General features: G+C 46.9%; 1 protein-coding gene across 1 annotated transcript; it reads left to right on the forward strand.

Moving 5' to 3' along the window:
* The first annotated feature begins 239 nt into the window (after positions 1–239).
* On the forward strand, positions 240–1,103 carry CH25H (cholesterol 25-hydroxylase). Its single transcript, XM_028104457.1, has one exon. It carries the CDS (start codon positions 300–302, stop codon positions 1,101–1,103), a length of 804 nt encoding a protein of 267 aa, XP_027960258.1. The 5' UTR covers positions 240–299.
* Positions 1,104–12,657: the final 11,554 nt, after the last annotated feature.

The following is a 12,657-nucleotide window of genomic DNA, read 5'->3' on the forward strand; positions in this document are numbered from 1 at the left end:
CTGCGCGTTGTATCGCGCGTACACGGTACAGCGGTTGGAAAAAAAAAACGGAACATAAATGTGCGTGCACGTAAAAAGTTAGTAAGTAACATTACATACTGCGCATAGAAAAGTCGATTCAGCGCCGCCGTAGACGTACATTTTGGCAACGGAGCGCGGCTCTCTGTGGGGCTGTTTATTTCTGCAAGCTCGGCCCGGCCGGGAATGGGGGAGAGAGGAGGCGGCTGACATCACTCGGGGCGGGGCCGCGGCGCTAAGAAAAGTCGGCGGGACCCGAGCGGCCCCGGCACAGCCTCACCATGAGCTGCCGCAACACGTCTGAGCTCCACATCCTCGGCAGCTCGGACCAGCTGGTCCTGCAGCCGCTCTGGGACCAGCTGCGCGCCCGGGACGCGCTCACGCAGTCGCCCCTGTTCGCGGTCATCTTTTCCATCAGCACGTACGTGGGCTTCTGCCTGCCCTTCGTGGTGCTGGACGTCCTGTGCCCCTGGGTGCCCGCGCTGCGGCGCTACAAGATCCACCCGGACTTCTCGCCGACGGCGCGGCAGATGCTGCCCTGCCTGGGGCAGACCCTCTACCAGCACGCCGTGTTCGTGCTCCCCTTGACGCTGCTGTCCTGGGCCTGCGGCCCGGCCCCCTGGCCCCGCGAAGCCCCCGAGCTGCTGCAGCTGGCGCGCCACGTCCTGGGCTGCCTGCTCCTCTTCGACGCGGAGTTCTTCGCGTGGCACGTGCTCCATCACAAGGTGCCCTGGCTCTACCGCACCTTCCACAAGATGCACCACCGCAACTCGGCCTCGTTCGCCCTGGCCACGCAGTACATGAGCGCCTGGGAGCTGTTCTCCTTGGGCTTCTTCGACGCGGTGAACGTCACGCTGCTGCAGTGCCATCCGCTCACCGTCCTGGTGTTCCACGTGCTCAACATCTGGCTGTCGGTGGAGGACCACTCCGGCTACGACTTCCCCTGGTCCACGCACAGACTGGTACCCTTCGGGTGGTACGGCGGCGTCACGCACCACGACCTGCACCACTCGCAGTTCAACTGCAACTTTGCCCCTTACTTCACGCACTGGGACAGAATCCTGGGCACTCTGCGGTCCAAGTGACTCGCAGCCTCCCGGCCGGGCTGGTATACCCCGGGGGGGGGGGGACGCCCCCTTCCCCACGCCCCCCCCAACCCAGGACTGCCGCAGGGCACTTCAGCTTCAGTCAGGAGAAACACACCTGAGCTGTTGTGTCTTGTTTTGTTTTTGTAAGTAATTGATTACCTGCTGGAGATTTAAAATCGGATGTATTTTCACAGTCTGATGAAGTGATTTATATCGTTTCCGTGTATTGACAGTTGTATTCTTGGAGTCAGATTCTAGCTCACTTCAATAGCCTTGATTCCTGGATATGTTAGACACTCATCACTGGCATATTTAAATCATCTCAAAGAGGATTTGACTGTCAGACAAGGAAGGTCTTATGTTTGAAAGTGTCCTTGAAATAGGCTAAAATAACGTGTTCTTATGGAGAATGTGATCTCTGACTCTGTTAGCGACAAAACATGTTCCTGCTGGACAGTAATCACAATCGGTGTGCTTTTTTCTATTTTTTCATGTAACTGTATATTTATATTGAAAGAAATGTTATTTGTATTAAAAAAAAAAAAAAGAACAGAACATAAACCAAACCAGTCCCGGCTACTGTTTCACTGGCATTTAGACTGACGGATACTAAAACCAGAAGAGGGAGCTGGGCCGACAGGTGTCTTTCAGAGCCTCCATCAGCCCTAGAAGGAGAGGAATCTGGTGGTGGGCTGTTTTGTGGGGGATTTGTAGGCGAGGCGGAGGCGGGAGAAGGGATCAATTTGTTTGGGTCCAGTCATTGCACAGAGGGAAAACCACTATTGTTCTGAATAATTTTCAGCTGGTTTCTGCATAGCAAGCAACTCAAAGAAATACCCTTTCAAGTTTCAGAGAGATCAACCCTGCTCAACCACTTGATTATTTGGAGGACAGTGGTGTTGGGGGATGAATAGAATGAGTGGAGTGCCTTGCTTTGCAAAACTGGCGAGTCAAATCTGTGCATGAGAAGGGCTGATAGAGAAAGAGATTCTGAGTCAGCCCTCCTTTTTTTATGAATCCATCTAGAGTAAGTGACCCATCATACACACAGCTCTGCAACTGGGGATTTTGGGGTATTTGCTTTTCTTAAGTAAAGACATACATGCAAGTTACATACCCCTTTGTCAAAGAGAGAAAAAGTGAAATTTGGCCCCAGGTCCCTGGTTCCTCATCTGTAAAAGGGGATTGTGTTCCAGATGTTCTACCAGATTACATGCCACAGTAAATGTCCCTCTGACCGACCACACACCTGTTACCCGTCATGTACCTCATCCCAAGCGGCTGCTACCTAATTGTTTTCATTTTCTCTTTGGCTTAGGGTTATATAGGGGAAAGTAAAACATCAAGACAATTCAGACAGAAAAGTATAAAGAATGGCAACTTTGCATGTAATTCTAGGCTCATTATATATGAACCAAACTGTCCTGTTTAAAGGTGAAGCATCCATCTAAAGACCTGGTTTCCACAACCTGCCAAATGAGATTGCTGGGAGGTGTGTTCATGCTTTCCCAATCTTTGGCAAAGTTGCAGTCGGAATGCCCTGCTGCTCTGCTGATTTTCTCATGTTCCCTCCCAAAACATGTGCTCTTTGGGCTTCTTCACCAAAGCTACCTCCTCCTCTGTCTGCAGAGGCTCCACACCAGGTCTTAAGGATTATATTGATGCGTAAAAGTGAGGTCCGTGCAAACAGGCCGTCAGAGGTAAGAGGAGCGTGCTGCCTTGGAGGGAGTGTGATGAGCAACAGACTGCGCAGAGAAAAAACAGAGGAAGCAACGGGCAGGCGTGAAGTACATGGTACAACTATCAGTTGTTTTGAGCAGCTCCGGGCACCCCCCGCCCCCAAATGCCTACAGATCTGAGATAATGACAATTTATCACAGCTCACTCAAAGACTTTGTAAAATGTCTCATGTAGCTTCAGTGTATAAGGAAATTTTGCATTTCGGGCAAATTGTACCCGTGGAAATTATTTGGGTCTGGAAACACTTTCTCTCAATGGATGTTTTATCGGTTTTTAATACCTTGGCAGGCGAGGAAGGGGAGAGGAGAGGAGGAGCAGTTTTTCAGATAGTTGAAGAGCCTCATAATAATGAGTGAAATACTTCACTTCTGCGTGCATGTTCACACTCTCACATTGTTTCACTTGCTCCTTACTTTCGAAGGGAGATAGGATGGTTGCTATTATTACCATTATGATGACTGTCCCGTGTTACGGATGGAGAATTGGTACCTGCACAAGGTTAAGTGACTTGCTGACTTGCTCCCGGTTATTAGAGCACTAGACGTTGGAGCCAGTTCTCGTACTCAGGTCTTTGGATGCTTGTGAAACTCTCCACAATTGCCCTGCAACACCAACCAATGGCCTCTGTCTGCTATTCCTCCCCAGCCACTGCCCTCAGACCCTGCCCCCTTCCCCCCCCCCCCCCGCCCATTACTTGGATGTGGATGTCTCTGGAGACTAACAGGCTCATGGAAAAATTTCAAACACTTGAGAACAGTGTGAAGTAGAGTAACTTCCATCCCCACTCAGTGAACTCATTTCCACTGCAGGTATAATCACAGTTAACCCTTTTTTGGGGTACCAGACCAGAAAGCCAGTCATTCAGAGTCTCTCAGTCTCTTCTTCAGCTAGGATGCATTAAAGGGTTTATGAAAGTTAAAAAAAAAAGTGCAAGTTAATGTGAACAGAAATTTTTAGAAAAAAGCCCAAGGGCATTTCCTCCCTCTAAATATCTTTTGCTTATTTCCTTTTTCTGTACTTTTTGATCACGGCTCAAAACAAGAAGAGAAACTTAAGTTGTCTGTCTTCCCCAGCTTCTATGGGCAGCTTGCTCGGCGGACTGACAGAAAGGGCAGGACGGAGGAAAAGCAAGGTTCTCCTCGCTCCCTGCAGCAGGAGCCTCCTGTCCCCTCTCCTCGTGCCTACAGCCCTTCCTTGGCCCCTCTTTTGGAAACTCCACTCTCTGCCTTTGCTATTGGAGAGAGAGGTGTCTGAAAGAAGAGGCCACGGATTACAGATCTTTGATTCCTTGGCAGGTGCTCAGTCAGTGTCTGGCATGCAGGCTTTGGGGTTTGAAGCCCGAACAGGCTGTGGCTGAGCTCCCTGATTTTCCATTTTGCGGGAAACCATTGAGTCCCTTGGGACATCAGTTTCCCTCTCTGTGAAATGGGTGGAGGTTGGGGGTAAACGGGAAGTGGGTTGCCTTGGTCCTCAGGCTGCTGTGGAGACCTAAGGAGACAGAGCAGGTGGATGCTGAGGGAGGAATGGATGCTCCGCGTGCACTGTGTGATGACGTGGACCTTGGGCATGTCTGGAAGGTGCTGAGGTGATGTGGCTCCTGTCTCCATCCATCTCTGCCACAGCGATCCTGCATCCCCCCTTCCTCCATCGCCCTGCCTCGAGGGCTCATGCCGACCTCCCTTCCTTGAAACCCTCCCCTCTTTAAGCCCTGGTTCTTGCCTCCCTGCTAAATCTCAGGAGAATACAGGAGGGGAGGGCACTTCCGAGTGACCAGAGACAGAGGAAGCTGGCCCCCGGGCAGCGAGTTTGCAGAAGGAACCCCGAGCTGAGACGCTCCAGAAGAGGGCTCTTCTTTCTCTTGGTGCCAAGGATGAATGCCAAGCCAAGAGCTGCAGCTGGCTACAGAACTAGAATTTGGGAGCTCAGGGCTTTTGAAAGAAGCCTCCTGTATTTGGACACTAAGTGGAAAAAAACTTACCCCCTACCAGGCACTTTGAGTTCCCAGTGAAAATGGACAAGAGGGCTCATCCTTGGCAGTGGGTTTGATGAGATCCAGCAGAGCCGAGGGAAGATAGCTCACGGGCTGACACTGTCAAGCCAAGGAGATTGTACAAATGCTAAGGCTGAGACAGCACTGTCTGGTTTCCCTATTTGGCGAATAAGGAAACTGAGGCTCAGGCATGGGAAGTGACTTCTCCTGGGTCACACAGCTGGGCTAGAACTAAGACCTGTGCTCCCCCCGGTGCCTCCCTGCTGATTCCCTCCCACCCTCAGATCCTCAGAGCCTCCTGCTGAGTAGAAATCGTTGCAATCCATAGTCTTTGTTAATCACTCGCATAAACACAACATAATTAGCTCTGCTAACTTTTAGCAACTTGAGTGAGGTGTTTATTCCGCACTTGGCTAAGATCTATCCCGCCATATAGTTTTGCGGGTAATCGGTGTGAACTTTTACTATGTCCCTGTGAACCCTGACAATCTCTGTTTAGAGAATGTTTAAGAAAGCATCCATATCATGGAGTACAATGAACTCAGCAATGAGGAATGAGACTATTTGTACCTGCGACAACAAGGATGAATCTTATAATTACGATAATTAAGGGAAGCCAGACAGAAAGAGTATGTCCTCTATGGTTCTATTCACATAAAACTTCCGAAAACGCAAGTGAATCCATTGTGACAGGAAGTGGGTCAGCAGTTGTTCAGGGGAGGGAGTGGGCCTCAAAGATGTATCACCATGGGGCACGAGGAAACTTTTAGGGAAGACGGTTATGTTCACTATCTTGATTGTGTAGTGCTGGTTTCATGGGTGTATATATAGATATGTTGAAATGTATCAAATTGTATACTTTAAATATATGTAGCTTATTATACATCAATTATACTGAAAAATAATGATGATCATGTCAATGATGATTAATCATTTATGAATTTTAGCTTTGGAGCCAATTCACCATGAGAAAAATATGGCGGGGGACATCACAATAACATGATAAGCACACACACACCTACAGAGTCTAAGATCTATCTTTTGCCCATCTGTACTCCTGACTTATTGGAAATAGACACCCTCACAAGGAAGAAGACCTACTTGAGAGCCTACAAAATTGAGACCCCTTTCTCTGAGGACCTCCCCTCCCCCCATCATGTACACAGCCAGGTTAGATTCCTGTAGCCATGTTGTACTACATGATCCGTCTATTGTGGCCACAGCTTTCTGGACCTGGTCGGAAATCTGTTTCACAGAGGAATAAATAGACTCTCTCCCAGGAATTTACGATATGTAAACAAGGAGGTCGAGATGACCATTTTGGGCTACCATCTTGGGCCCTGTGAATGGAGATGCACCGGGAAGCTCGTCTACAGAACAAAGGAAGGATGAGCAGATTTTCAGGGAGGAGCGATGAGATGCACACATCCCTGGAAAGAGAGTGAGGGGAAGGAGAGTAAAGACAGCAGCCGGCTGCTTTGGTTCCTGAGGGGTCTCTATGCCCCGTTCTAGGTGTTAAGCCTGCTATGGTTCCTGCCTTTGCATTTCATGACTTTCCATGAAATGTCTCTTCTTTGCTGTTGAGATGTCACTGTGGTTCTCGTACACAAAGATACCATGGTTAAAACACAAGGGTTCTGGGGCGCCTGGGGGGCTCAGTCGTTAAGCGTCTGCCTTTGACTCAGGTCATGATCTCAGGGTCCTGGGATCGAGCCCCGCATCGGGCTCCCTGCTCCGCGGGAAGCCTGCTTCTCCCTCTCCTCCCTGCTCATGTTCTCCCTTGCTATCTCTCTCTCTCAAATAAATAAACTCTTAAAAAAAAAAAAACCACAAAGGTTCTGTGACATCTTTCTGACTTCAGGTGGAAGGAGGAAATCCCTTAGATGCCAACCAGTCTAGGAGTTGTGAGTGGACACCAAATAGGTACATCCTAAGTGATGGCCAGAGGCTGTGTGAGTGGAATCACACAATGTGTGGCCTTTTTCGACTGACTTCTTTCAAGTAAAATGACATGTTCGAGGTTCATCCATGTTGTAGCATCTATCAGTACCTATCTTCTTTATTGTTGAATATTTCATTGTATGGGTATACTACATTTTGTCTATCCATTGACCAGCTGTTTGACATTTGGGCCGTTTCCCCCTTTGGCTGCTATTGTGAATAATGCTGCTATGAACATTCATGCAGATTTTTTTGTGGGGACATATGTTTTCATGTCTCTTGGGTGTAACCAGGATTAGAATTACTGGGCCATACGGTAACACTTTATTGAGAAATTGCCACACTGTTCTAAAACTAAATGTGTTATTTCTCATTCCCACCAGAAATGCATGGGTGTTTAAAAAATGTAGCCATTCTCGTGGGCATAAAGTGGTCTTTTGCTGTGGTTTGATTTGTATTTCCTTAATGACTAAAGATGTCAAGCATTTGCTCATGTGCTTACTGGTCATTTGTATATCTTCTTTGAAGAAATGCCTATTAATGTCCTTTGCCTTTTTATTTTTGGTCTTTGTTATTGAGTTGTAAGAGTTCTTTATATATTCTGGACACCAGACCCTTATCAGATATGTGATATACAAAACTTTAAGCATATTTAAGACAGTTGATTTAAAGTTTTTGTTGGGGCATCTGGGTGGTGCAGTCAGTTAAGCATCTGACTCTTGGTTTTGGCTCAGGTCATTATCTCAGGGTCGTGAGACTGAGCCCTGCGTCAGGCTCCGGCGCTCAGCTCAGGGTCTGCTTGGGATTCTCTCTCTTCCTCTCCCTCTGCGCCCCAGCCCCTGCTCGCTCTTTCTCTATCTCAAATAAATAACTAAGTCTTTAAAGAAATAAAGTCTTTGTCTACTAAGTCCACAGTGTTTCCTTAGGGACAGCGTCTTTTAGTTGCTTTCCCCTCCTGTGAATGAGCCATACTTGATTGTTTCTTTGCATGGCTCGTAATTTTTGTGAAAAGCAGACATTTCAAATATTATGGGATGGCAGCTCCATAAATGAGACTCTTTCTCCTCTGCAGGTTGTGTTGTTCCCGCTGATTGTCGTTGTTGAGTTTGTTTAGTGGTTTATCCAAAGCCTGAAATGCCTGGAAGCAACAAATACCCCAGTCACTGCAAGCGGACTCTGTTAGGACACACTTTGAACCGTCAACGTGGCAGCTTACAACTCTGCCTTCATCTTCGTTTCCTGCTTGCCCGGAGCCTGAAGGTCAGTCAGAGGTGAAAGCTCAGGGCCTTTCCCCATCTTTCTTGAGCATACACACAAGCCCTGGGTTTTATGTATGACCTTTAGATTCCCGGGAATATTTTGGAACTTTTCAGAGTTTTTTTCCACAATGCATCTTTCTTTTCCTAATTTTCCTAATTTGGGTGAATTGCTTTCCAAGCTTTTGGTTAGCTGATGGCTTGTTGAACTCCCCCAGCAGCAGTGACAGATACATTTACCTGTAAACGTTATTGACAAATTCCACCCCCCAGGGCAGTTGGCTCAGCACTGTGGGGAGCTGTGAGTTGTGAGTTAAGACTAGATAAAGGCAAGTAAGTGGAGCCCATCCTCAAGAGGGAAAACACAAGGCTGGTCAAAACCAACAACTGTGATTCTTTGTGAATGGAGTCCATTCTTCTGCCTGGACCTGGATTCCTGTACTGGGAACGTGGGCTGTTTCTCCAAGGCCACCGCTGAGCACAGGAGTGGGAGTTCAGATTAAGGTAAGTTAAAATGACATAAGCTCTCTGTTATCCCCTATATGTTGGTTTTCCTTCTACTTGTTCTATTAATGACTGAAAATGGGTTTTGAAATCTCTGCTTATAGTTGCAGGTGTGTCTGTTTCTTCTCTTGGTTCTATCAGTTTTTGCTTCGTGTATTTTGAACTCTGTTACATGAGATGTAGAAACGTCTAGGATTATTACGCACTCCTAATTTATTGAGCACCTACTCTGTGGCAAGTGTTCTCCTACTTGCTTTCTCCATGTAACCTCCTTCCCTTGTTAAAAGCATATTCAGGGGGCACCTGGGTGGCTCAGGTGGTTTAAAAAAAAAGTGTGTTCAGTAACCACGATCTCAGTTTTAGAGAGGAAAAGAAAATCGACGTACGAGGTTTTACACAGCAGGAAAAAAACCCAAGCAGTTAGATGCCAGAGTCCTTGGTTTTCATGAGTGTGTTGTTTTAGGTGTGCAGTGGTGATTCCAACTCTGGGCCAGGCCCGGGGTAGGGATCGTAACCTCCCTTGGAAATTTGGCCTTTTGTTGCGATTGAACTGGTTCCAATTTTGGCACATCACACACACCTCTTATCGAGATGAGAAAACAACACACATTTCCTGGTGAAATAGAAGGAATTAAGGTTGGAGCCAACTTTTGAATTGCACGTTTCTGTTCTTCTCTTCTAGTAAAGTCTGTATGGCCTGAGAGAGCTGAGGCTCTGTCTTCTTGTCCCTGGGTTGCACAAAAGCAGTCCCAAGGTGGCTGATGGGAAAAAGGAAGCATCTTAAATAGCCATCTATCAGTGAGTTCATGAGACCCACTGCCAACGAAACTCAACGGCTAACCCTACTTTGCTCATTGAGCCTCCTTCAAATGCTTCCCCCTAGCCCATTGTTTCCTGCTGAATCATTCAGAGCCAGGGACATTGACCTTTTAGTCAAAAGCAGGGATTTGAGTTTTGGCTTTTCACTTCCTGACTTGGTGACTTTGGGCAAGTGACTTAAGTGATCTGTAAAATGGATCTACTCATCGTGCCTACAAAAAAAAAAAAAAAAGCTATTTTGATAGTAATATGTAAAATGCTACTTAAATACCGGGTACTATTATTATAATTATCTCTCTTTATAAATAGAGGAAGTCTGTTTCCTTCAGTGTCTGCTTGGCAGTCCGAGTCAATACTGATAACTGTCATTTCTTAGTCCCTTCCATGGGGGAGGCACTGTTATCTACCTGGTCTCATTTAGCCCTCATTTAACCCTATCAAACTTGTAGGATCTTTTTCATTGTCACTTTTTTACAGAGGAAATCAAGACTCAGAGTGGTTACATGACTTGCTCATAATCATGCCCAGAGTGAGGGGCACCTGGGTGGCTCCGTCGGTTAAGCATCTGCCTTCGGCTCAGGTCATGATCCCAGGGTCCTGGGATCGAGCCCTGCGTTGGGCTTCCTGCTCAGTGGGGAGTCTGCTTCTCCCTCTACCCTCCCCCCCTGCTTGTGCTCTCTCTCTGTCAAATATATAAATAAAATCTTTAAAAAAAATAATGCCCAGAGTGTATACGGGAACCAGGATACAAAGTCAATTTTAAGCAATGCCTCTTTCTTCCACACACCTCCCCTCTACTCCATGCCTGAAATGATGGAGATGCTCTCCTGAGCCTGCCATGCACAGCCATGCAGGTTGTACACTGAACAACTCCAGGGAGTGACATTTTCATCGGTATCAATTCAAACAGCGCGCCCTGGAGATGCGCAGTGCACAACCTGCAGACACATATGATGAGACTCCGGAGCAGTTAATGGGTTTTGTTCAGAAAGCAGAGAAGATTTTGCTGCAACCACATCTTCAACCCTGCATTCCTTCCTGTAATTGTTCTTGGAGGTACTTTCCATTCTTTGAAAATTCTGAGTAAATGACCTGAAGGGGCCTGACCACACTACATCTTAGCATGTGGTGTGATTTTCTCAACATGATGGTGATGGACATGCCTGCGTTTGTACTATCTTTGGGTATTTACCTTCTGCATGTGCCTACATGCCTGCCACCCTCCAAGCAGCTACTGTGAATTGCCTCGCTGCATTTGATGGTATGATGCCAGAACATGGGCAAAAGCCACTTATCTTCTTTGAGTTCATCCTCGAAGAGTTTCTTCATGTCCTTGTGTGTACGTCAGCCACTCCAAGTCTTAGAGGCCGTCTTCTGTGAAATAAACTCCCTCATGTCTCATTTCCAGAAAATGCAGCTCAGCACTGCTCTGTGCCTTAGGCTGTGAGAAGTGCCTTTATTCAGACACAAGAGGAAATGTGAGTTTAGGGATGAGATAGAGGACATGAATAGTTTCCACTGGGGCGTGTTTCTTTTTTTCTCTAGCCCCACTTCCTAGATGCTCTGGTTTACTGAGGTCTTTCCCTAGCAGCCAAGCTTCGATAATGCTGTTTGCACGCAAAGGAGGCAGTAGAAATACTAACTTTCAGTAGATCTGAGCAAGCTCTGTGCTCTGGGCTAGGCACATTTAGTGGTTTTATTTAACGACCTCAGGAATAGTAACAAAAAGATTATTCTACTTCCCTTACATGTATTTGGGTTTTATAGAATGCTTTCACAGTTGGGAGCTTTGATCTGTATTACAACCTTGTGACAGATAATTTCATGTCTTGCAAAAGACAAATCTGGAATACAAGGCTAGAGATGTCCAACACGATGTCCAAGTTCACAAAGCAAATAAGAGTCTGGACCGTGTTTGAGCTTTCCTTCCCAGGATTCCCATAGCAACCGCTGCATCCATTTGGAGGCCATGGAGACTTAAATCCTTCTTCTTTTTTTTTTTTTTTCAATTCCTTAGTGAAAAGATCCACTATGGCAATGTAGAGAACATTTAAAACCTCTCCAAATTATCACAGTGATTTTAAGCTAAGTCCAGAGAGTATTCTGGCAGGATAAATCTATGTCATTGTAAGCTGCCTCATCCTGAAGTAGCCCTTTCTGTAATTCTCCCCCATTCTACCTCATTTACAAGAGGCAACATAAACAGTAAGGGGCAGAACTCCAACTGTCCTCTGTCAAGAATTGCTTCAGCAACAACTACCCCAAGACCAAGCAGGTATTCACAACCCCCTATGACCTACTGAGTGGAGGTAGAGCACAAACAGCGCCGACTATTGACGGTCACTCAGCCAGATTATTACTATTTTTTTAAAGATTTTATTTATTTATTTGACAGAGAGAGAGAGCACAAGCAGGGCGAGCGGCAGGCAGAGGGAGAGGGAGAAGCAGGCTCCCCGCTGAGCAGGGAGTCCAATGCGGGGCTCGATCCCAGGACCCTGGGATCATGACCTGAGCCGAAGGCAGACGCTTAACGACTGAGCCACCCAGGCGCCCCATTCTGCCAGATTATGATGCTATATTCGTCCTCAGGGACTTGGAAATAACTTTATCCTCTCAGAAAACTATGCTTACACCCCCACATGGTTCCCTCTCCTACTTCTGTCTTCAAATGTGGTCTTCGGCGGGGGCTCAAGTCTTTTGCATCTAAATGTGTCTGGTGATAGAACCATATGCGTTAAGGCCCATCATGAACCAATGACAAAGAGGGACGTCCTGTTCTCTTTCAACATCTAAGTTCTTGTGAACAATTGAATGAGCTTGGAGTAGGCTGCTCTTGATGTGAAAGGTAAATATTATCATTGAAAATAGATACGTCTTGGGGCGCCTGGGTGGCTCAGTCATTAAGCGTCTGCCTTCGGCTCAGGTCGTGATCCCAGGGTCCTGGGATCGAGCCCTGCATCAGGTTCCTTGCTCCGCGGGAAGCCTGCTTCTCCCTCTCCCACTCCCCCTGCTTGTGTTCCCTCTCTCGCTGTGTCTCTCTCTGTCAAATAAATAAAATCTTTAAAAAAAAAAGAAAATAGATACATCTTTTAATTCAGTGGAAGCTGGTGCTGACCCACAGCTCAAGGAGGAGTTGAGCACAGAGATCGGACTGAGACAGGTTGGAATGAGAGAGAGAATTCAGGAGACGGAGAGTTAAGTTTTGAGGTTTCCAAGTTCCTTGTGTGTCTTGACATGGTTCCAAAAATGTCTTCCAAGTGAAATACAATGGCAGTAATTCCATTGAATTTTAGTGTTTCTG

The sequence above is a fragment of the Eumetopias jubatus genome, unplaced genomic scaffold (assembly GCF_037043125.1).
Source record: "Eumetopias jubatus isolate StellerSeaLion01/CBP00866 unplaced genomic scaffold, mEumJub1_p1.0 scaffold_17, whole genome shotgun sequence".
NCBI lineage: Eukaryota > Metazoa > Chordata > Mammalia > Carnivora > Otariidae > Eumetopias > Eumetopias jubatus.